Source organism: Salvia splendens, chromosome 3 (genome assembly GCF_004379255.2).
Source record: "Salvia splendens isolate huo1 chromosome 3, SspV2, whole genome shotgun sequence".
Classification (NCBI taxonomy): Eukaryota; Viridiplantae; Streptophyta; class Magnoliopsida; order Lamiales; family Lamiaceae; genus Salvia; species Salvia splendens.
The window spans coordinates 27122458-27147748 of record NC_056034.1 but is presented as its reverse complement, the minus strand read 5'-3'; the positions used below and the strand labels follow the sequence as shown (position 1 = coordinate 27147748).

The 25291-nt window shown below is 39.0% G+C and overlaps 1 protein-coding gene across 1 annotated transcript; it reads left to right on the top strand.

Annotated features, from left to right (window-relative positions):
• LOC121796806 lies at positions 1 to 24168 on the top strand. The gene is made up of 4 exons (XM_042195586.1): positions 1 to 173; positions 20782 to 20952; positions 21145 to 22882; positions 23062 to 24168. The coding sequence occupies exons 1-4, from the start codon at positions 1 to 3 to the stop codon at positions 24166 to 24168; spliced, it is 3189 nt and encodes a 1062-aa protein (XP_042051520.1).
• The last annotated feature ends 1123 nt before the right edge of the window (positions 24169 to 25291 follow it).

Below are 25291 nucleotides of genomic sequence, written 5' to 3'. Positions count from 1 at the left end.
ATGTATTGGCTTAATGTATGGGGGTTCAGAGGCGTGGTTGAATGTGGAAGGCCGATGAGGATGGACTATGGTTCTCTTGCAGCTGTGGGCGTAGGAAAGAATGCCTACATTGAGGCCAGCCTTCTTGATATTGCCTATGCACACGCCGTATACCCCGTGCGGAGCCAAGTAATGTATTTTTTACATTAACTCACTTAATTATGTATTTTTTGGTAACATCTACAACATCTCTCTGCTCATTCATACTACGATCAAAGCTCATATGCTCCACCCTCGCAGATGATCCAATACCACAATCAAAGCTCATTTGTTCAACCCTCGCAGATGATCCAATACCATAATCAACAACTGGTGGGATTTCTGAACTCCTCACAGGTGAATACTCAATAAATAATTCAATACACCCACTTGAATTTTGAGCATTGTTGAACATATACATCACACTTTCATCATTGCAAATCACAGAACATGTATAACTCATACCGGAAGCAAAGACTATACATTGTCTTTATAATAATTCAATTGTGTGTTGGTTCATATCTATTCTCATCGCATCACATATCATTGCTACCAATTCATAATAGGAAATACATGAATTTAATATGATGGAGCTCCTCGCACGAGGTGGTTCATAACCAATACCCATTTGTGGTAGTTGAACTAATCTACCACCCCAATACAAACTCACAAATACTTGCATGATTTCTGCATCAAAAACATTTAAAACAACAACAATTATGAACATTTTTCCTACAAGCCCTAATTTTATAAATTTGGTAAAACTAACAAATGAACGCAAAATGACCATGAATAATGATGAATGTAGCTAAATTGATGAATAAATTACCGGATCTTATGGAGATAACGTTGGAAATCGCCGGAAATCGCCGGAAACCCGAGAGAGGAAATGAAATTGTACGTATTCTGTGTGCTGCTTCCGCCTGTGGGGTGTTTAAAAGCTGACTGAAAGACGCACAACCATTATGCGTCTTTCGTTAATGACGCATAAGCACTACCCCACTAATGGAATTCCATTTTAATGAAGAAGATTCTATGTATTCAAAGACGCATAACCCTTGTGCGTCATTAACTAAGGGATGTGCGTTTCATTAATAACGACGCATAACTCTTATGCATCACTCCTCACTTCGGAATACATATAATCTTCTTCATTAAAATGGAATTCCATTAGTGGGGTATAAAAAAAAAAGAAAGAACTTGCATAATTCCTGTATTGACGCATTCCAACCCTGTATTATTATGGCATCCCAATTCCCAATGAATGTGTTTTTTCGCAAATTTAGATTTCCCAAACCATTAGGTACTGTTATTTTCCGGACCAATTGTTTCCAGACAAAATAATACGCACATTTGATTTATGTTGATGAGTAAGTGAGATATCTGTTGGGTAATCGGTGATCCCATATTGGTTTGTTATAAATTTATAGAGCATAGATAAATAAATACTACTATAATCTCAGTGATTTATTTGTTCTGCTGCGCGTGTTTCATGTCTCCAAACTAGTGTTTAGTCTTGGGGTTTGATTTATTACTTCCATGAGATATTCCGTTTGCAAGATTGTATCCGATATTAAATATGTTAATGTGTTTGGTTCATAAGATTGAATCCCACAACTCAATCCTAGACGGATAATTATAGGATAATTAGTCATAGCTAACCCCGGATAACTAAAATAATCTTACAACTCAATCCTAGATTATATCTTGGTATTATTTTGTCTAGAAAACCAAACACGACCTATAAGTATACAATCAATTGCAGGGGAATGATCAATTGCTAACTCATCATTTAATTGCTAACTACAACTAATTTAAGACCATAGAATTTTAGAAATCTTGTGGTCTACAATTTGTCATGTGCAATTTCATTTTTCACTTTTTAATATTAAAAAGATAATAGCAACTATCAAATTAAGGGTTTAGAAACACCATGTCAATACAATGTATGAAATATAACAACACAGAGACATGACAATATCAATACAATTTCATATTGACATTGTACAAGCATTGTATTGGCATATTATGTACCTTGTATTGATATAAAGCTGTTAACGAAATTTATGAAAAAAATTTTAAATTTATTTCAAATTTTGACATCGGAACATATGCAAAACCGTCTTTATTTTTATTCTTACGTGCCTCTTGAATCTTCTCTTTACCTATTTATTTTTTTTTTATTTGTTTTTGTCTCTAATATGTCTTTTTCCTTTCTTTATTATTGATTTAATAGGAATTCTCTTGTTAAGACCCTATGAATTGATTAAAACCTCAAATTCATACTCGAACCACGATGATTTAATAAAAAATCCTAAGCTAACCAGAGAGCGAGAGCAAACATATGTGTCTTGAATCCTTAAGATTCACGTTACTAATTCTTGAATTAGATTGTGTCTTGAATCCTTAAGATTCACGTTACTAATTCTTGAATTAGATTGTGTCTTGAATCCTTAAGATTCACGTTACTAATTTTTAAATTCGATTGGATAGTTGTTTTTAGAATTAGGTTGATAAGGTTTCGAGAGCTCAGCTTTGGTACTTCTGATTGGAGTATATATAACTGATAAAATTTTGTAACTTTAAACATCGAGCAATAATGATAAAACGCTTATTCTAAGTTTTCAGTTTATAGCATTTCTTGTAATTTAGCGAGAGATTATTATAACAGCATATAATTGACCAAGATTGTTAAATTAAAAAAGAATGGCCCAATAGCTGACTGAGCCCAATATCAATGTATTGGCCGCCGATTTAGTGAGCGGAATGAGCGCCGCGCCGATGGCAGGGGTGAATGAAATGTGGCCGGCCGATGTTCCTAAAGAAGACACTCTACACGTTGGATGATCGGAGGGTGTAGGGATGTAGCCTTATGCGTATTTTAGAGAAACAAATTTAGTTCACACAATAAATCAAGTTTAATCAATTATGTCTAATAATACTACGACACTGCAAGATTACAACGTCATAAGTAGTATTCCAAGTGTCGACACACATGGAGATGAAAGATTGTTTACACTTAAAAGCATATAAAAACATACAAAGATTTGATTTTTAGTTTCGAAAATTGTTGACAAAGTAAAGTAACTGATTAACTATTGAAAGACTTTTCAATCGGGAAAATATGTCACTCCAAGTTGCTCAACAGACTTGTATTGTTCTACACCTCTAACAATGAAACATGTGAAGGGATTAAAACATCAAACTAATCACATACTCTGAACATGTACATGATGAGTAGTTCACAATTAGCTGAACACATAACCTATGGACCAATTTTCAATGCTTACAAACTCATGTGGAAGCGCGGGAGAAGTACTCGTCTACTATGAACTCCTACTTAATCCACTATCAAATTATCCTATGAACAATCCTAATTTAATAGCACATCAACAATCAAACTCTCCCAAGCTATGTTAAAGAGACAATATCAAGAGAAATAAACAACATTATATTATTAGCCAAAAACATAGTGTAAAAACATCAACCACATTGTTGGTGACAAAACATATGGATTCATTGGTGCAGAAACATCCATACAAGCCTAGATTACAACTTGGATTAACATTGAGAGTTTAGCTTAAACATATGGTGAATTTTACAATAAACACCATAGGAAGCATGCTCTCGTTGAGTGGAATCGGGATTTGGAGATGGATCTTCGGAGTGTTAGCCGAAATTTCTTCCTTCTCTTCTTCCTCCTCTTTTTATCTCTTTTTCCTCTCTATTTTTCGTCTCCTCTCTATTTTTTGTCTGAGAATATTTGAATGAATCTCCAAAAACTCCCTCAAACCCTATTTGAAAATTGAAATTCGGCTCTGACCAAAGTATTTATATTAAAACAAAATAAAATTTTAAAATTTAAAGCAAATAATTCACATGGCAACTAAATGAAACACACATGCTCCATATAAGTTCAAAAACCAACATTTATCAAGTACATATTTTAGAACATTCCGAACAGTAGTGGAACTCTCTCACCACTCTATATACTATACATTTATCTACATGCAAAAATAATGAGGAGGAGAAAGTTGTCAAAATGCATCAGCCGCCGAACCTGATAACACGTGCAATTCCTACGACTCACGTCAACCAAAAACTTCACTGATATCTTATTCCTGAAAAATAATAGTGGTTTATATGAGCCACAACTCAGTGTATATAAACCTTACCTTTAATTCCACAGCCCAAAAATCGAACATATTCTTTGACCAATATATATATATATATAACAATAACCAACAATTAAAAATATAATACCATATACATATGCATATGCCACTCTGCTCAGTTTATTATTCTGTGACAAATCAAGTCTGGTATCTGCCCGAGATTCCTCTATGACCCGAAGGTCCCTCTGTAATTAGACTCAGAGGGACTCATAGGTCCCTCTGTATTTGACCCGACGGTCCCTCTATATTGGACTCATAGGTCCCTCTGTATTGGACCCGTAGGTCCCTCTAGAATTTCAGATTTAGTGCAAGACTATCACAGATCCTCTTTAATCCAATGATTCAAAATAATTCCAAAATCATGTATAAATAAATCAATTTCACCAATTACATATTTCATCAGATAATTACAATACTATAGATAAACATATCAACTGCATACATTACATATCCTCGTCATATTACACCATCAAACACATAATCAAATTAAAGTCAAATCATATAATCTAATTATTCACTTTATTGAAACATCCAGCAAAGAAAGCACATAAAATATGTAAGATTTAAAATGTGATTTATACACTCCATATGACAAATAAACTAAGCTCCTGATTCTGGATTGGAGTGACAAATAAACTAAGCTCCTGATTCTGATTTCCAATCCACGGCCCTCCATCCCTTGAATAATTTTCCTTTTCTTCTACTTGTTTTTTTTTTGATATTGCTATTTTTTTCTTTTTCTGCTGATTCTTTATTTCGATTTTTTTTTCTTACAACTAACCCTCAATAATTTCCTTCCTCTTTTTTTTCCTTCACTGAAATAGACATATATATATTTATAGGATCGGTGGAAATTTTTAAAATTAAACCGACATCAGACTAAGCAAAAATATTGATATGTGTATACATGACACGTATTTCTTAGCATTACACTTGTGAAGTTTTAATCATTTCTATATTCACACAAGTGGCCTACACATATACATATATATTGTATATTATTTAAAGGTTATGTATTAGAATAAACCACATATATGCATATCAACTTTCTTTTATTACGTACCTACACTTAATTTCCATGCATATATAAATACAAGTATGCACATATATATAATTTCACACACCCACACGTGAATAACATGCGCATTTAACTTTAATATACTAAGGCAAAATATATGTTTCCCACATAATATATAATTATATTTATTTTAAAAATATTCTAGATTCAAAACTCTCTATATATTCAACTATCATCTTAACAACTAATATATCCTCTATGACACACTTAATATTTCTATAATACAAATGACAATATAATGTGCAATGACAATAAAATATGCTAATAGGCAAAATAATGTATGTTTCGGGTTAGGGATGTCACAGGGCGTCCGAACGCCCGACCGGGCGAAATAATTCCCAAAATCACCTGACTGCGCGATTTGCCTCTGGAACTCTCACGCCTTAAGTGGCAACGCCCGACCGGTCAGAAGTTGTCCAAAATTGCCCGACCGCGAAATGCTTCTGTATTTCCAACGCCTTAGAGGATAGCGGCCGACGGGCGGGAGTTGGCTAATAACGCTCGGCCGAGTGATTTACTACTGGATCTCCGATGCTTTGCGGGTTAGCGCCCGACCGAGCATCAGTTTGCACCCGATCTAGCGGTTTGCCTGTACTGCAGCAGACGCCTCCTAACATGTTTCCAGCCAATTTTTACACTCCATTTCACTTCCTACATAAGAAAATACACTTTTGCGAGCATCAAATCATGTTAATCAAATAAAGTTAAGGAAATAAAGATGATAAATTTGATTTGCATCACAGATTTCTCTATTTAAATCCCCTAATATACCAATTCTTTTTATCCAATCTTAGAGCATCCACAATAAGAGTGGACTAGCAACAACCTAGCAATAGCCCAACCTAAATCTACTCCTGCCACATCATAATGCCCTTCTAGCAGCCTTGCCAATGCCCTAGCCTTCCCACAGCCTAACTAATGCCCTAACCTCCAATTTAATTCATTTTAATTGTTGGTGTTTGTCAAATATTAAAAGCACGAAGTTCAATGAGTTATATATATAGACTAGAAATAAGAAATAAAAATTTAAAAAATGAAAAGTTGGCTCGGCTCGCCTATTACTCCTCAATAGCCACCGCCTAGCCGGCTAGTGAACGCCCTAGCTCTAGGGCATTTCTCTCTCCTCCTCTCGGCTACCCGATCACAATAAAGGTCTAGCCGAGGGCATAGCCGTACACGGGTGGCTAGGGCGCCGGGTAGTCCACTATTATGGATGCTCTTAGTTTTCTATGGTTAGTTTACCCTTATATTTTGGTTACATACTTCTTGTGGATTTTCTAAATTTTCTATAAGTGAGTGAGACAGAGGATAAATTTTTCTTACTAAATTCAGATTTTTTTTGTATTTGTTGGGAGGTGATGAGCTCAATCATTTTTACAATAATTAGTAACTACCACCTCCGTCACATGTATGATGTCCACATTTTTTAATGGTATGAATTTTAGGTGGAGTAGTTATGTGTGATAAAGTAGAGTGGAAAAAATGATTGAATATTTTAATAAAGAAAGAGAGATTTATGTCTAAATATAAAAAGTGGAGAACAAACTAAAAAATAAAGGTTGACATCTTGCGTGGAAAAGTAAACATCTTGAATGAGACGGAGTACCTTTGATTTATGTACAACTCCATCTATTGAAAAGTTTTGTAAAGTAAGTTGAGAAGTTGACGGAGGGAGTACCTTTTATATATAATGATAATTATTTGTTTAATCGTTCTGAATATTCGTAGTTGCTTCCCATTATTTATATAATAAGACTCCATATCATAACTGAAAAGTATATGAGATTAGCATTCTTGAGTGAAGACCTCCAAAATCTAAATCATAACTTAAGTACATATTTGGTAGATATGTTAAATCAGCACAAGATAATAATTAAGATGGACTTTAATATAAGGATATGCTATCTCACTCTTTTGTGTTGTTAAATAATCCACCCTTTTGAACTAATTCGCTCTGGGTCTCAGCGGGCTGGGATGGGCTTTGATAATCTAACATGGCCTCACTTTATCTACCAAACATCCAAACAATCCAAATAGCTTATATATCTTGGTCTTATCTAGGCTACCAAAAAGCACTATATTACCATACCACAAATTATGTCAGCCCATATATTCTAAGGGTAATAACAATAGTCATTACTTATCTATGCTGTCCCTTAACTACTTATAAGTCAGCACAACACTTTTTAAGCCACCCCTTATTTAAGATTCAACACCTACAATCGTTTACATCACTTAGAGGTCTCCAAACCGAACCGAACCGGACGAACCGGCCTGGAACCGTCACCGGCGGTTTGAACCGAGACCGGAACTGCCGGTTCCGACGGGCCGGTTCAGGTTTGCAAATTTTGAAGAACCGTAACTGGCGGTTCCGAACCGCCGGTCTCGCCGGAACCGCCGGTTCGGCGGTTCCCGACAACTCCCGACACCTTTTTCAGGCCTACTTCCTAGCTTTTTCAGAAACCGCTCCCGCGGCCGCCGGTTTGGGCAGAAACTGTTGACGGAAACCGCCGGGTTCGACTGAAAAACTGCCGGTTCCGGCGGTTCCGCCGTTGTTTTTAAAATTTGAAATTTGAAATTGACGAAAAACCGCCGGTTTCCACCGAAAACCGGCGGTTCGGCCGTTATTTTCAAAAATTAAATTTTTTTAATCACAATTTTCCCCTATAAATACCCCCCTCCTCTTCATTTCTACTCACCCCATTCTTGTGTTAATAAGAATTTCTCTCTCAATCTCAATTTCTCTATTCTCCATCCTCATTCTCTCAAGTTGTTTACGTTATTTGCACTCATAATTTACTCACACTGTTCACGTTATCATCTTCACACAATCACACTACTCTCTATTCTATACTTTCAATTTCCATAAATATTTATATCATGTCTTCATCTCGTCGTGGTGGTGATCGGGGCAAGGGAATTGCCCAAGATCAAAGTGATACTCGTCGTCGACGTGCCCCTTCTAGAGCACAAGTTGCAGAGGAGGTGGGAAGGCTAGCCGCTCTTCGAGCTCAAGTAAGTTATAATATGTTTTAATTTTTTGTTAATTCATTTTATTAAATTCATAATTTCATTTTTCAACATCTATGTGTCTATGTGTTTTATTTTTGTGTTAGTATTTTTACTTAGTTGTATAATTTTCGTAGGAGGAAGAAGATCGAAATGCGGCCTTGTTACTTGCCCTCGCCGACGACGACCAACAAGGGGGGCATTCACATTCGGCTTCGCGTTTCGAGTACGATGTGAATCTATCGTCGGACGAAGGCGATGATGGATCGCATCAATTCCCCCCTTCTAGCACCGGCCAAGTTGGCGACAATGATGAGGAGGAGGCCGATGCTCTTCCTCCCACAGGACGACAAAAGAAAAAGATGCCTCCCAAGTTGAAATCCGAGATTTTCACCAAACATTTCAAGAAGGTCCCGGTGGTAATTTCAAATCCTAATGATCCGACCACTACCGTGGAGACAAGTGAGTTCAAAGCATATTGCAACTATTGCGATAAAGTCTATCCATTTGTTATCGGTGGGGGATATGGTACTCTCCATCGCCATTTGAAGGCAAAACACCCCGTGGAATATGGGCATTCTAAGTCCCAAAGCCAAATAAACTTCCCCGCCGGCTCATCGTTTCAAACAGGTACGCCGCTATTTAAATATGATCCGGAAAATGTTACCGATGCTATGGTAAGATGGGCGGCAATGAAACATTTGCCGTTCAATTTTTTTAATGACAAAAAATATGAAGTTACTATGCAAACCGCTTTTAATGTTGCTACAAAGAGAATTCTCCCCTCTACTGCTCAAAGATCTAACAACCGTCAGTTTTTTGACAAAAAAAGGGAGATTGGAAAATTTCTATCCACCTTGGGGCACAAAGTTAATATTTGCTCCGATGTGTGGACGGATTCTTTCCAACGAAATTCTTACATGGGAATTTCATGTCATTTTATAGACAATAGTTGGTCTTTAAATAAACGTTTAATTGGTTTTAGACAATTTCCTTCCCCACATACCGCACAAGCAATTGCATCTTTAATTATTCAAGTTTGGAATGAGTATGAGTTATGCAACAAAATATTTTCGGTTGGTTTTGATAATGCAACCGCTAACACCGCAAGTATATCCGATTTAATTGCGGCTTGCTCCCCGGTGATAGGTGGTAAGTATTTTCACTAACGATGTATTTGTCATATTTTAAACTTATGTGTACAAGATGCTTTGTCTTTATGGCAAAGACATATTCAACCTATTACTACAGCTGTATCCTTGATCCACTGGAAGCCTCAAATTGGCAAGGCGTGGAAGAAGTATTGCCACACGAAGAAAATAAGGTACACAACTTTTACTTTAGACGTGTCTACTAGATGGAACTCTACATATGATATGTTGCATTCTACATTGGAGCATATAGAATATTTAGTTGATTTTTATAGAACTTACCATGTTGATGATTTATATCTAACATCTTCTTGTTGGGATCAATGCATGAGCTTGTTTAAGTTATTCAATGGTTTTCGAAATGCCACTATTGAGTTATCGGGTGTGTATTATTGCACATCCGTTCGTGTTTTAGAACATTGCATGATCATATCACTTGGTTTTAAAACTGCAATGAAAAATTCCACAAACAATCTTGAGTTAATGTGTGTTTTATATTACATGGTTGAAAAATGGCTCAAGTATTTCAACGAGATCCCCACGGTTTTTTTGCTTGCCAAAGTTTTGGATCAAAAGTGGAAACTAGTTGGTACTTTCAAAATTTTAGAATTTTATTACAACAATTTGGCTTCTATTGATCTTGAACCACTTCGAGCTTTGCAAACTGACGAGGACGACAACTACATAAACCTAGCCCAAACATTCCAAATAAACCTCCCCCACCTCCCAAGCCTCCAAAGAAGTTTTGAGTTCGACTTGCGGGCTCTCTTTCACGATTACGAAGCCATGTACAACCGTACCCACCAAGTGAGACCTAGACCCCCCCGTCAAACACATAACTTTGGCTTCTTCCAAGTTGATGACCCCGACGCCCAATCCCAATTGGCGGACCTATACGGCTTCAGCAGCGGAGGAAGGACGGCAAATTCGACAAGTGAGTTAGACTTATATTTTGACTCACACTTTTCATTCAATGAGGAAGAAGGAGGTCCCGTTCCCCAACAAATCGACGTCCTAGATTGGTGGGGATCACATGAGAAAGATTTTCCCATCCTTGCATCAATGGCCAAGGAGATCTTTTCGGTTCCGGCTTCCACTGTCGCTGTCGAGTCCGCCTTTAGTGTTGGAGGCAACGTCTTGGACGACAGAAGAAGTAGACTCACCGGGCAAAACATGAAAGCCACCATGTTACTTGATGATTGGTGCTCCGCCGAAATTAGAGACCAAGAACCGGATTGGAACAATCAAGTAGTACAACCCGACCAAGACTACTTCCCCGACGAAGAAGAGTAGGCGCGCCGGCGCTGCCAATTCCTACGATAAAGCCAAATAGGTAAGCAAGGTAAGAGAACTACGTGGACTTTGATTCCAAAATGCAATTGAGCATTGAGGATACGTAGGCATCTCAACTTAAATTTTAAATTTAAGTTGAGCTCAAGTCCTTTTCCTTTATTTTTTCCCCCTTTGTTTCGAATATGTAATTTGTAAATTGTAATCAAGACTTTAAGTCTTTTGTAATTTATAATTTTTAAGTTGTAATTTGTAGTTTTAAAGTTGTAATTTGTAAATTTTTAGTTGTAATTTGTAATTTTAAAGTTGTAATTTGTATCAATAAAATTGCATTTGTACATCGCTTTATTCTAATTTTATTTATACATATATATTTACATTTTTTACTTGAATTACAAATTCACAATGAATAAAAAAAAAATTGAACCGCCGAACCGGACGAACCGGCCCGGAACCGGACATGCAACGACGGTTCCGGCGGTTCACTTGAACCGGCGGTTCACGGTTCAGGAACCGGAACCGCCGAACCTTGGCCGGGCCGGTTCAGGTTCATTTATTTTTTGAACCGAAACCGGCGGTTCCGAACCGTGAACCGCCGGTTCCCGAACCGTGGTGACGCGCTTCATTTCTATAATTTAAAAAAGCAATTAATATTTAAAAAATTAAAAATTACAATATAGATTCCTAAAAATAAAAATTGCATAATTACATAATTTTGAAAATCTACAAATCTATTTTTTATTTGTTTCTTTTTGAAGAACGATAATTTTGAAAATCTGCAAATATTTACGTGCAAATTAATTTTATTTAAATCACAAATAAAAACATGCTTTTAGAAAAGAAAAACATAAAAGAAAAAAAATGCAATGAATGATTGTACACAATGAAATATAATCTTTCACTAATTCATGGATCCAATATTAATATTATTAACATTGTGAAATTATTGTTTTGTTTTATTTTATAAATAGATTTTTTAAATAAGTAAATACTAGAGTTGTGATCAATGGCTAACTAATTTTAAAGACCGAATTAGAGACCAAATTATAGCCATTAGATCTAGTTTTTTTTGATGAGATGCGCTGTTGTGTAAATTATTTCGATCTTCATGACAAGCCCATTTTACTTCATTGTAATAGTTTTACTACTTCATTCGGTCCATAATACCTTGAAACTGGAGTACGTTTTTATTTACTTCCATTGAGTTTTGAAATGATTCAACACATACTTCATTCGAATTCATTGAACCGGGTTTTTACTTTATTCACTTTAAGAAATACAATTTATTCCAGTAGGTTTATTACTTCATTCGCTAAGGTTTTTACTTCATTCCAGTGGGACTTCAAATGCTTCTACACATACTTCATTTAAATAGTTTATTACATTATTCCATGTGCTTATTACACTATTCAATTAGGCTATCATTCCATTTTGTTGTCGCCGTGGCGACGGTAATAGACATTGTAGAGAGAAAAAACGGTACGCGACGGAGAGACCGCACATACGTACTGGAATGAAGTAATAATCATAATATAATGAAGTAAAAACCTACTAGAATAAAGTAATATATTTTGGAATGAAGTTAAATCGTCCTAATATGTTAATATGACTTATTTGCCATGACATGAAGTAAAATTGGCTCGTGATGAAGGCAAAAATAATTTATACATTATCAATTTTTATCACTAAAATCGATTTTTAAAATTAAGTTGTAATATTAAAAAAAAAATCGAAAATGTGGCTCGGTTCACGAATCGTCGTTGAATTATAGTACAATAATAATGGCTTAACACTTTCAACAAATAATATATCATGTAAATAGTAAACTGCCTTCTTATAGGAACACGCTATTTGTGGACCCTTTCATTAGGTTTGCCACAAACATATTTTTTTTACCAAGACGATTTACAGAGACAAAGGAATGAACACGATTTTACTTCTAAAATTACCACACCTACCAAATTTAATTTTAGGTGCCCTAAGCTTTATTTAAGGTTTGCCACAAACATATTTTTTTTACCAAGACGATTTACAGAGACAAAGGAATGAACATGATTTACTTCTAAAATTACCACACCTACCAAATTTAATTTTAGGTGCCCTAAGCTTTATTTAAGGTTTGCCACAAACATATTTTTTTTACCAAGACGATTTACAGAGACAAAGGAATGAACACGATTTACTTCTAAAATTACCACACCTACCAAATTTAATTTTAGGTGCCCTAAGCTTTATTTAAGGCACGTAAAAAGTAATTTGGCCTGTTTCATGACTTGATCAAATAGTGGTTTCCTGCGGTGGAAACGGCCCTCCTCTCTGAGGAGGCAGAAGAGAAACCGTAATCTTGCCGGAAAATCTGGATATCAGAAGCGTTGAACCGGCCAGAGTCACCGGGAAGCCTCATGTAGGCGACAGCCGATTGTGTGTCGTCTAGCCATGGCCAGGTCAACCCACTTTGACCTCCTCCATTTCTGAATTGCACAATTGCTTTGTATACTAATGGAATTAGCCCCTCCATTCCTCTCTTTCTCTCTCTCTCATAAGTTTGTTTGTTTTAATTTGGAAGAGGGAATTGTGTGACTGGGTTTATAAAGGAAAGAAGTTGGTTGATGACGTGGCGTAGTGGATTGGGTTTGGGTTGGGGTTGGACCCAAACCTAACCTCAAATAGAGATGCCCACCGGTTCCGGTTTCCGGTTCCGAACCGGAACCGTGGCAATTTTCCCGAACCGGAACCGTCGTAACTCGGGTCACGGTCCGGTTCAGGTTCAAGATATTCCGAACCGGAATCGTCACCGAACCGGCGGTTCGGGACGGTTCGGAACCGGCGGAACCGCCGGTTCGGGCGCGTATATCAAGGCATCGGGGATGGGGCCGACGGCGGAAGCTTTTCAGCTGCAAAACCGGCTGGTTTCGGCGGTTTTTTGGCGGTTAACCGGCGGTTTTGCCCGGAAACCGGCGGTTCCGGCGGTTTTCCGAAAATTCAATTTTTTTTTCAAATTTGAATTCTTCCATAAGAGTTTCTCTCTTCAATCTCCCAATTCTCTCTCTTTGTCTCCAATTTCTCATTTGTGCTATCGTGCTTCCATTTAATTACGCAAGTGCTACTCTTATTACGCATTGTTATACACTTATACTTGTTCCCGTAGTTCTATAAGTTGTCTTTCTTTCTCAATTGCTAAAACAAAAAAATATATATTATTCCATATTTCTACATTTCTACATAGCAATATGTCATCATCCCGAGAACTACGTGGGCTTTGATTCCTCAATAAAATTGTGGATACGTATGCAACTCAACTTAAATTTGAAAAGTTTAACTTTGAAAGTTTAAGTTGAGCTCAAGCCCTTTTCAATTCCCCCCCCCCCCATTTCATGTTTTTTTTATTTACGTTCCCGAGTCCGACGACACTTGTAAATTATATTACATTGTTGTATGTTGTATATTTGTAGTTGTAGTTGTAGATGTATATGTATTGTAAATTGTAATGTATCGTTGTCCGTTACAACTCAAACTCAATAAAATTGATATCATTTTCTCCTTATTCGTCGTATTTCTATTTGAATTATACATTGTCTTGTACTCTTGTTCCAAATTGTTGTATAAATCCAAATTTCAAAAAAAAAAAAAAAAATTCGAACCACGAAACCGCCGGTTCCGAACCGGAACCGCCTAAACCGCCGGAAAAACCGGCGGTTCCGAACCGGAACCGTGAAATAGCCTCACGGTCCGGTTCCAGTTCCGCCTTCGACCAAACCGGAACCGTCCGGTTCCGAACCGTGGGCAACACTAACCTCAAATACTAGTACTTTTTTTTTCTTTACAACGCTTTGTTTTGAACTGGCAATACATACCTTGCACAAACATAAGTATAACGCCATCCACAATAGGAATAACCCAGCAATAGCCCAGCCATAGCTTAGCCACAAACTCCTTCTGCCACATCATCAGCACTAAAAATCCTCCTGTCACATCATCAAAACAAGCAAATAGCCCAGCTATAGCCCAGCCATAGCCTAGCCACATCACTAATAACAATTATATAAAAATGAAATAATTAACAATCACACAATATACGGAATTTAATTTAAGAGACATATATGGGAAACATTAATAATACTATTAAAATTTTAAAAAGTACAATAATTTTAAAAAAGTACAATAATTTAAAAAAATTACAATAATTAAAAAAAAGTACAATAATTCACTCCTCGTCTCCGTCGTCGTCTCCTCCGTCGCTGTCGCCACCCTCGCCTCCGCCTCCGTCGCCACCATCATCACCGCCTCCGTCGCCACCGTCACCGCCGCCTCTACTCCCGCCGGTCTCCCTCCGTGCCGCCTCCAACTCGTCCTGCATGCTCATGAGCAATGTTTGAAGCAAACTCTTCTCCACGGGGTCCACCGCCGCTCGCCATTCGGCCAGCGTCTTGACCATCTGAGCGCGCGTTTGTTGACGCGCGAAGAATTTGAGATCCGCTGTGGATTGGCCAAGGGGGGATGCCGACTGGACCTCTTGGGAACCCCCGGCGACCCCCCGCCTCCCGTTGAGCCCGCTTGTGCCCAACCGGGCGAGTTCGGGGAGCGAACGAACGAGGGGTCGGGACCTCCGGGGCCGTCTCGGGGATGTTGTGGGAACCACCGCTGCTGCTGCTGAAATCACCGGTATAGTTCAGTCGTTGCTTCTTCGGCCAGCCAGCGTCGACACCTACTCGGAACTTCTCGGAGTCGTTCAACACAAGATAGCAGTTCCAGTAGGTGAACTCCTTATACAACCCGTGCTGGGGGAAGGCTTTCTTCGCTATCCTCCTGCAGTCTTCCTCCGTTTGGCCACTGCTCTGCATGCAGAGGGCGTTGGCGTACAAACCCAAAAATCGAGAGACGGCAGCCCTGATTCGGTCCCACCCCTTCCGACAATCCTCCTCGTTGCGTGGCCTCCTCTCCGGGCAAAATGTCTGGTAGGCTGCTGCTATCTTGCCCCACAAGTTAATGATCCTCTGGTTGTTCGAAACGAGAGGATCGTCGCAAACACTCACCCACGCCTTGGACATCGCGACGTTCTCCGCGTCCGTCCACCTCCTCCGGACCTGGCTATCCACACCCGGCTGCAACGACTTGCCCTTCTTTTTCGCCTTGCCCTTCTTCTTTGGGTCGCCCCGACCCCGCACTGCTCCCCCTATTTGATCGGGAGTTTCCGGAACCCCGAGCATATCGAACCCCAACTTCTCTAAGGAGAAAGACTCAAATTGCGTAAACTGCGAATCCACTGGGGTCGATGTGTGCGAAGAAGCAGTCGAAAAATCAAAACTGGGGCGATAGACGTTTTCCTCCCCCGGCGTCCCCTGCGTCGCCGGTACCCCCTCTGTCGGGGGCTGCATCGGCGTCCCCCCTAGGCATCATCTGCATCCCGGGTGCCCACCCCGGCATCATCTGCACACCGGGCTGCATCCCCGGTACCCCCTGCCACGCCGACGTACACCCCCCAGGTGCCATCCCGGGCATCATCCCCTGCCACGGGTACATGTTATAGTACCCCTGGCATCGGACCCCATCCACCTCCCACGGGTACCGGGGGAGTTTGAGACCCGCTCGTAACTGGAGTACCTTGGTTGGTGTTCTCCATTTCTCGGTGTTGATCTTGTACAGAAATTAAGATAGAGAGAGTACTCGTTAAAACAAGTGGTGCGAATGAAAATGACGTGCAAAGCGCGTATATATAGTGTTTCGAAAAAAAAATCATCTAGGCGATGCGCTAGGCGATCCGGACGCTGCAATAGCGCCGAGCGGATCGCCCAGCGCCACGAAATCGCCGAGCGCTAGGCGGTTTTTAATTCCGAAAATGGCTGGGCGGTTGCAATGGACCGCCTAGCGCCGACGCTCGGCTAGGCGGTGCGCTAGGCGGCATTGCGGATGGCCTAATGGCGGTTAATTGTCGGATATAAGACCAGATGCATATCGATATTTATAATTTTTATAGAACTTGTAAAACATTACATACCTTGCATATTGTAAGATTTCAGATAATGAATATGTGCTAAGAATGATAGTATATGCTTTATTTGATGTTGCGATGAATGATTGTCTAAGAGAAATGTTATTAATATCAGCTATGACAGTGATACAGTCATTTTCATGACATTGTCGACAATTTTGACGTCAAGATTGATTTCAGCGAAAGTTGCCATATATATCTCTTGTTTCTAACACTCATTATGTGATTATTTATCTCATTACTATCTCTATCTCACACTATTCGTTCCACTCATATCGCTGCTGTTTGTGGAGACACTGATGCTGACATAAAAAATACTCTCTCCGTCCGTCATTAGGAGTCTTATTTGAATTCGACACGGGTTTTGAGAAATGTAAGGGATCGTGAGTGAGAAAATATAGTGGAATATGGGGCTCATTTTTATATATTAGTTTTATAATAGAATGTGAGTGTAATGAGTTAGTGGAAAGTGATGTGTACCTACCATTTATAGTAATAGTGAACCGGGACTCCTAATGGCAGATGGACTAAAATAGTAAACTGAGACTCCTAATGACGGACTGCTGGAGTAGCTCATAATTATAAACAGCGTTAGGCCCCCATCAAAAAAATCCTTGATTCGTCATTGGAAATATCCACAATAAAAATAATATACTCCCTACATCCCTCCCATAAAAATATGTGCACTTTTCATTTTTATCCGTCCCACAAAAATATGTGTATTCTATTTTTGGAAAATTATCCCAATTTAAAACCCCTACACATCTACTTATTTACAACGTATACCACCATTAATTACTACTCCCTTTGTCTCATAATAGATGTCGCACTTTCCTTTTTAGTTTGTCCTGTAAAAGATGTCACATTTCATTTTTTGGAAAAAGTTCTCTCTCACATTAATATAAATATATTATTTTCTCTCTCCACCTAACACACAAAACAACATCTCCTAAAATCTCGTGTCATTCTCCAATAATGTCATTTATTATGGGACGGAGAGAGTACTAATCATTTGAGTCTCAGTATCCACTAATATAATTTAACTATCATTCTTATTCTCCTCACTTTCTCTCTTTTATTTTATTATTTTCGTCTTAATTTAGTTATTCATATTTTTAGGGGATATAGCACTGTAACGTGGGTCTACCAACGCTCTTTTCTTAATGTCTACAGTTTTTTTTGGTTTCTCTATAATCTTTTCTCCTAGCCACATGTTAGTGAATTAACGATTTGACGTGCACTCATTAATTAAATAGAAATATACAATCGATCTTCACTTTTCGTGCTTGCCTAGATGTCTAATTTAAATATATACATTTCACATATAAATATATCAGTGAAAACAATAGGCGGCCATACGTATGGTGAGGAGTTTTAACACCTAATACAGGTTACTTCTTGATTACAAATATTTTATACCAAAAGGTGTCAAGTTAACTAACGCGTTTTTCTTTCATGTTTGCACGTACAAGACTTTCATCCTTACATTTCATATTATTAGAAGATATCCCTCCGTCCTCGGAGAATATGCACTTTGAGTTTGACATGAGTTTTAATGTAAAATTAATAAAATAAGAGAGAGGTAAAAAAAAAAATATTGTTAGTGATGAATGGGTCCCACCACATTAGAGATACAATAGTTCCAAAATTAGAAAGTGTATATTCTTGTGAGACGGACTAAAAAAGAAAGAGTGCATATTCTTGTGAGACGGAGGAATATAAAATCTTTTATTAGTGTTATTTATATATAATTATTTATATTCCTACATTTTGAAATGAGAGAATTGCAAATTTAATCTCTATACGTTACCATATGCACTTTTACGAGTCTCATACTTTAAAACTATTCACACACAACTATAAATTTTGATAGCACTAAAATAACTTTTATACTTTTTGGACATATTTTAATCGAAATTGCCCTTTAACTTTGAGGGCTATTTTACGCTATATCTTTTACCTATTATATTTTCTCTCTTATTATTAAAGCTTATCTCTCTTCACCTTTCATCAACATAAGTATAAGTTGTTTACATGATATATAAATGGATATCTCATTTATCTATCGATAAGTAGATGTAATTCAATGATAAGATTAAGAATTGATAAAATACTTAAACATGAAATAAATATTACAAAAATATATTATGCTTAATGTATTGAAATTGAGTTAATACCTCAACATCAAGCTGATGAGTTACAAGCTAAAAGGTAGCATATACCTTAAGCTATAAAATTTCAGAAAATGAGTTTTTACCTACTGGCTAATCATCTATCATCCATTATTTTAGTTTAGTTAGCCTTCTTTTAGTACAGCGTTAATATTGTAATCTACGTTTAAATTTTTTCTATTTTTAGTACTCCCTCAGTCCCACGTTATTTGAGGTGTTTCTTTTATGCACGAAATTTAAGAGAGTTGTATTTAGTGAGCTAAATGAAGTAGATGAGAGAATAAAATAAGAGAAAGAAGAGAGAGAAAAAAGTAAAAGAAAGAATAAAGTATATGAGATTAGATGTTTTAATTTTAGTTAAAAAATGAAATGATTCAAGTGACTTGGGATAACCTAAAATGGAATACGACTCAAACAACTTGGAACGAATGAAGTATTATTTAAGAAAACACGAATTTGTTTTACATGATATTTTAGCATTGTATATTCATTGATTTGTGTTAATTTAGTATTTTAATATATTAATGTGGAGTTTTAAATGGGTTAAAAAGAAGGAGCATCTTAGATTGTTCTCGATTTGGGGGTTGTTTTAGTTTAGGGAGAAAAGGGGGAAAAAGAGATGCACAAATAAGGTGGCAATTGGCAAAGCATGTTCGACACGAATACGGTATGGAATATGATTTTCATTAATTACGTGATGAGAGTTGAAAAGCGCATTGGATGGATGGCGATATCTTTGACATTTCTTCAGAACTCATAAGTTGTACTATTATGGCAATGTATGCAATTTCTTTTATTTTTTATTTGATAAAAAAACACAACAGATCTTTATATCAATATATTTTATTTTGTTAAGTTTTATAAATTTTTATTTATATATTCTTTTGATTTAATTCTACACTATTTTATATTTAGTTTTGTTGGATTTTTATTTAATTGTCTTCAAAATTAAATTAATTTTTCTTATGTTAGATAAATTTTTTTATTTATTTATTTTCTCTTCTATTTTGGTTAATTAAGTTGCAATATAGACTCATAAATCGTTGAGAAATAAAAAATTTATTGATATTGTCTGTTATCATATACTCCTTCCGTATTCAAAAAATAGAAACATTTGAAACGACACGAATTTTAATGCACAATTAGTAAAGTAAGTAAGAAAAATTGGTAAAGTAAGAGAGGTGAAAATAAAAATGAGTAAAGTAAGAGAGATGAAGAGAAAAAATAGTGAAAGTAGAGTGAGTGAATTATGGAGTTCATGTCCTAAAATTAAAAGATTCTAAAGTTTCTATTTTTAAGGAATGACCCAAAGTGGAAATAGTTGCTATTTTTAAAAAACGAAGGGAGTATAAACTTTTCATTTTTGTAATGATACTTGAGCCGATATTATAAATAAAACTTTCACTATTTTAATAGATCTTGAGTCGTTATTTTAATTCAAATATATAATAGAAAAACATAAATTTAGTTAATGCTAGAAAAGTTAATTAAAATACGATATCTATTAAATAAAGATTCAAAATTAACTAATTTTCATTTCTGACATCTCACATAAAATTGACTAATTTTCTTCAAGCAAAATACAACATTTTCACTCTCTTCTACTTTATTGATTTTTTCTTCAATCTCTCCGCATTATTTTCCTCTTCTTTTTTATTCTCTTTCACTTCTTTCCAATCCACCATTTTCGTAACCAAAGAAATGCACTTTTTTAATTGGTTTTGCCGCTCTACTGTCTTCGTTACAAGCGTCAGCGGCCATTTGATTGCCCACTAGAACGGCGTACCCCCATTCCCGGTCTACCTACGAATCCAAGTATTGAGCTCTTGCAAATACATTTTGTGAAATGGCCTGTGTTCTTAAAATTCTACGTGAGTGATAAGTCAAGGTTCTTTGATAGGGGCTCGGAGAGTGCAACCATTAAAGACATTGATCAAACCACTGACGAGGGTGACCGAGAGGAGATAGCTGCGCAAGAGAACGGAAGTGACAGATGCGACGACGAAGATCCCGTGCACGCAGATGACGAGCTGAGCGACGAGCTGCCAAGACCGCACTCAAAAGAATCTACGTCTCGACCAAGGAGAAACGCGGGTCGGCCGGCTCGTTTCAAAGACTTCATCATGGAATAGATAGATATCAATATTGTGTTTTTATTTGTTTCCCTTTATTTTAGTACTTTATTTCCTTTTGGATAATTGGTTTTATTAGGATAGATTTACTAAATCTTTTCGGCGGTCGAACGATTTGACCGAGAACGCAGGGGCCTTTGTTACTATTGCCCGGAGAAGTACACCGGCGAACATGTCTGCAACCGGAAGTTCTATGCTCTCATCGGTGTCGACGATGACGAGGAGGTCCCTGACTTCTTCGAGTATGAGCTGAAAGAGGCAGAATATGAGAGCATGGTTATCACAGGGGATGTTTCAAGAATACACGTCATCAGCCCCAGCATCCGCCCTCGTGCGATCCGTCTCAAAGGGCAGATCAATGGATACGTAGTGTCTGTACTGATTGACGGTGGCAGTACACATAATTTCATTAAGCCCGTCGTCGCGGAAAAGCTAAGTCTTCCCGTTCATGAAATCTCCCCATTTCGTGTTTTTGTTGGCAACGGTGGATCGTTGCGCTGCTCTTTTGCATGTTTACAAACTCCAATCTCCTTGCAGGGGACCTCTTTTGACATCGATTTATTCATCCTACAAGTCAAAGGGCCGGATGTCATCTTGGGCATCCAATGGCTTCAGGAATTGGGCGATGTCACAAAGAACTATCGGAACCTGACTATGCGGTTCGATTGGGGAGACAAGCAGGTATTTTTACAGGGTGATGGCGTCGTTCCGAGGCAGATATCATACAACAATTTGTTCTCTCTCATGGACCACGAACCGGAATGTGAATTGTTTGAATTGGTCGCCTCTACACCGGATAGTGCGACGGCCGACTTGACTTCGCCACAGTCGCCGGTGGCACAAGAGGTATCATGGGTCCTTGATAGCTTTGGCTCGGTTTTTGATGTGCCGACGTCCCTCCCACCGTCACGCCAATGGGACCACAAGATTCACCTGCCTGCCGGTACACGCCCTATTAATGTTAAGCCTTATCGGTATCCCTACTTTCAGAAAACTGAAATTGAGCATCAAGTGAAAGAGATGATGACGCAAGGGGTGATTCAACCAAGCACCAGCCCATTCTCGTCGCCGGTCTTATTGGTGAGCAAAAAGGATTGCACGTTCCGTTTTTGCGTGGATTACAGGGCTCTGAACGCTGCCACTACCCCTGACCACTTCCTTATCCCTACGGTAGATGAGCTTTTTGATGAACTAAATAAGGCTAGGGTTTTCTCCAAGTTGGACCTAAGGTCGGGTTACCATCAGATAAGTATGCACATGGGTGACATCCACAAAACAGCCTTCCGAGCAGATGACGGTCATTACGAATTCTTAGTGATGCCCTTTGGCCTTACCAATGCGTCCTCTACCTTTCAGGCGGCAATGAATAGTATCTTTCGGCCGTTTCTGCCCAAATTCGTCATTGTTTTCTTTGACGATATCTTGGTATATAGCAGCTCCATGGACGACCATTTAACTCATCTAGAGCAGGTTCTCCATATTCTACGTCTCAATTGCTCCTACATAAAACTCTCCAAATGCTCCTTTGACGTCAACACTGTTGATTACCTAGGCCATATTATTACAGCGGGAGAACTTCGGGTTGATCCGGCAAAGATCGAGGCCATGACGGCCTGGCCTACGCCAGCCATAGTTAAGCAGTTACATGGTTTTCTTAGCTTGACAGGATATTACAGGCGTTTCGTTCGAAACTATTCCATTATTGCAGCTCCACTCACTGATCTGCTCAAGAAGGAGGGTTTTCTATGGGATTCCGCAGCACAAGAAAGCTTCACCGCATTAAAGAAAGCTATGACAGAAGCCCCGGTTTTGCATCTGCCGGATTTTGACCTCCCTTTCACTATTGAGACCGATGCTTCTGATTTCGGGGTTGGCGCAGTCCTTCTTCAAAATAATCATCCTCTGGCTTACTTTAGCAAAAAGTTGTGCCCTAAGCGTAGAATGGCATCCACTTATCACAAAAAACTTTATGCCATTATAGAGTCAGTTCAGAAGTGGCGTCAATATCTCCTTGGACGTGAGTTTATTATACGGAGTGACCAACGCAGCCTAAAGGATTTACTGTCACAAATTGTGCAAACCCCGGACCAACAATTCTATATCCTAAGCTTATGGGTTTCAAATTCACTATCGAGTACAAGTCCGGCGCATCCAACCGCGTGGCTGACGCGCTCTCACGGCGGGATCCGGATTCGACTGTCGGCGAGGCAGCGCTGTTGGCGTTATTTGCTCGACCGAGACCGATGCTCTTGGAGGCAATCAAGTCAGAAAATGCTGCCCTTCCAGACCTGCTGCAGCTGCACCAAGCGGTCCTCGCTGGGACCGCACCGCCGCACGTCTCGGACGTCGACGGAGTTTTGTATTTCAAACACCGTTTATACCTTAGCCGGGATTCTTTGCTACGACCTGACATCTTGCGGGAGTTGCACGATGCGAAGTCAGCCGGCCACCCAGGTGAGAAGCGAACGTTTGCCCGCGTCTCCTCTTCCTTTTTCTGGCCGGGAATGAGGGCCGACGTGCGCAGATACGTCGCAGCGTATCCAGTATGTCAGGCGACCAAGTATGTCACCGCCAAACCTTCCGGACTACTTCAACCATTGCCAATCCCGAACTCGGTATGGGCTGCGACCTCTATGGACATTATAGTGGGTCTCTCGCCGTCGTATGGCTATACTGCGATCATGGTTGTGGTAGATCGCCTCTCCAAATATGCTCATTTCGGAGCTCTGCCCACTGGATTCGAAGCGCCGAAAGTCACAAAATTGTTTGTCAGCACGGTTGTGAAGCTCCACGGTTTTCCAGAAAGATTGTTATCCGATCGTGACGCTATTTTTATGAGTGAATTCTGGACAGAATTGATGGCTCTCAGTGGAATTAAGCTGGAATTTACTACGACATATCACCCTCAAACAGATGGCCAGACCGAGGTTACCAATAGATCTCTTGAACAATATCTTCGCGCTTTTACGTTTGAGCAACCAAAGAAGTGGTTCGAGTTCTTGCCTTGGGCGGAGCTCGCAATGAATTGCAGTATCAATGTTAGCATCGGAATGTCCCCCATCAGGGCTCTCTATGGTCGGGATCCGCCCAATATCTTTAACACGCCGGCGAAGCCAGTGGCAAATGAAGCTGTCGCGGCACACTTAGGGGAATGAACAGCTTTGATGGAACTCCTTCGGCGAAATTTACACATAGCTCAGCGGCGCATGGCAGATGCTGCGAATAAACATAGACGAAATGTCGAGTTCAAGGTGGGCGATAAAGTGTTACTCCGTCTGCAGCCATACCGCCATGTTTCGATTGGAAGACCACTCTCGGCGAAATTGGCAAGGCGATTTTACGGACCTTATCAGGTGGTGGAAGGGATTGGTGCCGTCGCCTACCGTCTACAGCTCCCGTTATGCAGTCGAATACACAATGTGTTCCACGTGTCATTGCTAAAACCGTTTGTTTCACCATTGGATGAACCCTGTTCTTCTTCAGTTGCCGGAGGGATTTCGCCGGGGTTGCCCGATTGACACACCGATCCGGGCCGTCGGGGAACGGACTGCATTGCATGAAGGCATCCCTCAATGTCAATGGTTGGTTTATTGGTCTTCCTCCCCGTCCACACCTTCGTGGGAGCCGAAGGAGAAATTGTTGAGGCATTTTCCAAACTTGGTCCTTGAGGTCAAGGACATTTCTAACGGTGGGGGAGTTGATAGGGGCTCGGAGAGTGCAACCATTAAAGACATTGATCAAGCCACTGACGAGGGTGACCGAGAGGAGATAGCTGCGCAAGAGAACAAAAGTGACGACGCGACGACGAAGATCCCGTGCACGCAGATGACGAGCTGAGCGATGGGCTGCCAAGACCGCACTCAAAAGAATCTATGTCTCGACCAAGGTGGAACGCGGGTCGGCCGGCTCGTTTCAAAGACTTCGTCATGGAATAGATAGATATCAATATTGTGTTTTTATTTGTTTCCTTTATTTCAGTACTTTATTTCCTTTTGGATAATTGGTTTTATTAGGATAGATTTATTAAATCTTTTCAGGTTTTCTTCTTGATTCTTTCCCGAATCGTAGAGTCGAATCAAGCAGGGTTGCGATCCTATAAATAATAGGATCCATTAGAGAGTCAGATATCGAGAATTACGAAATAAAGTTTCAGTTTCTTGAAACCCTAATTTTAACCTAGTTGCCGCTAGGTTGTGTTTTCTTTTTCTCACGCCCAAATTGCTTCCAACCACAGTGAACTCTTATTGATAGGAATCAATTCCTATTATTCTTTGTGGC